At 51.1% G+C, this 1,395-nt stretch overlaps 1 protein-coding gene across 1 annotated transcript in view; it reads right to left on the bottom strand.

Annotated features, from left to right (window-relative positions):
• Nucleotides 1–904, bottom strand: part of EMWEY_00052030 (hypothetical protein, conserved) — a gene marked incomplete at both ends in the record, with an annotated part of 2,843 nt that extends 1,939 nt beyond the window's left edge. The window contains 2 exons of the mRNA XM_013477509.1: nt 30–506; nt 685–904. Coding sequence (XP_013332963.1) covers nt 30–506; nt 685–904 — 697 coding nt within the window. The remainder of the gene's footprint in view (nt 1–29; nt 507–684) is intronic.
• Nucleotides 905–1,395: the final 491 nt, after the last annotated feature.

Raw genomic sequence — 1,395 nt, 5'->3', positions numbered from 1 at the left:
TGCAGATTGGGGGGCCGCCGTGGCGGCACTTCCCGCAGGTACGGCAGGAGCATTCTGTGCTGCAGCAATTCGTCTGCTGTAGTCTGCTGCTCCTGCTACACGTGGCGGTGCAGCAGCAGCTGTTTGTGCTACAGGTGGTGGTGCTGCAGCAGGTGTTGCTGCTACAGGTGGTGGTGCTGCAGCAGGTGGTGGTTCTGCAGGTGGCGGTGCTACAGCAGGTGGTGGCGCTGCAGGTGGTGATGCCGCAGCAGGTGTTAATGCTGCAGGTGGTGGCGTTGCAGCAGGTGTTGGTGCTTCAGGTTGTGGTGCTACAGCAGGTGTTGGTGCTGCAGGTTGTGGTGCTACAGCAGGTGTTGGTGCTGCAGGTTGTGATGCTGCAGCAGGTGTTGGTGCTGCAGGTGGTGATGCTGCAGCAGCTGTTTGTGCTGCAGGAGGTGCTGCAGCAGCAGCTGTATCTGCTACAGGTGATGCTACGGCGCTTTTCCCTTTGGTTTCATTCGCCGTGCCTGCGTGGGCAGAAGCAATTCACATGTGAAAGAAATGTGCATAAACCGACAACAGAACGAAAGAAAAAGAGGGAATCAGGGCTGCACATACACCTAAAGTTGAATAATAATCAAGAAGGAAAGATGCAAGAAAGTGTGAAGAAGAAACTCATTGAAATTCGTTAACTTTGCCGCTCACCTTGTGCAGAGACCGGCTTTTGCACTTGTTGTTGAAACGCCGCACTTTCAGCAGCTTTCATTTCATTTTTAATATTTCCTTTTTCTGTTTCCTCCGAAGACACCGATTTATTGGAGGATTCCGCCTGATCACCTTCTCTAGGTTTCACATTCAAGTCTGATTCCGCTGCTGGAGCCGAAGGCCGCGGTAAGTCGCGGGGAGAAGAAGCCGCTACTTCCATGGCTCGCCAATGTCCTGTCGTCCAATAGAAGTAATATTCAACAAGAATGTCAAGTGAGTAACCCGAGGATCGTGGGGAATCGCCGTCGCGACGCGTTCAAGTTTTCGGCTCAATAGAGCCGCATGGCGGTCGGTGATCAAGTAGAGGCAGCGGCCTTGGAAAAGACAAAACGAGGAAAAAATCCTTCTTCATACAAATAAAACCAAATTAAATCGAAATACGCAGCAATGAAAAGCTCGGAAAGTTCAAGCCCCGCTGTTCTGTGATCGGAAACCTGCGAGAACGGCACAGACTCGTGGTGTGCTGCCGTTCGTGTGTACGTACACCTCACGCATTAGCGCATCGCAAAAAATCATGCAACTTTCTATGCGATTGCTGTTTAACTCTCTTAAAAGCTAATTGGAACTGGGCCTCAACAACCGTTCGATCCAATGCTATCGGCTGTGCATGCAAAAAAAAAAGCCCCACATATGATCATTGCTTGCACGTGC

Source organism: Eimeria maxima, genomic scaffold, assembly GCF_000499605.1.
Source record: "Eimeria maxima Weybridge genomic scaffold, Emw_scaff1377, whole genome shotgun sequence".
Taxonomy (NCBI): domain Eukaryota; phylum Apicomplexa; class Conoidasida; order Eucoccidiorida; family Eimeriidae; genus Eimeria; species Eimeria maxima.
The sequence above is the reverse complement of the archived record's forward strand: the minus strand, read 5'-3'. Positions and strand labels throughout refer to the sequence as shown.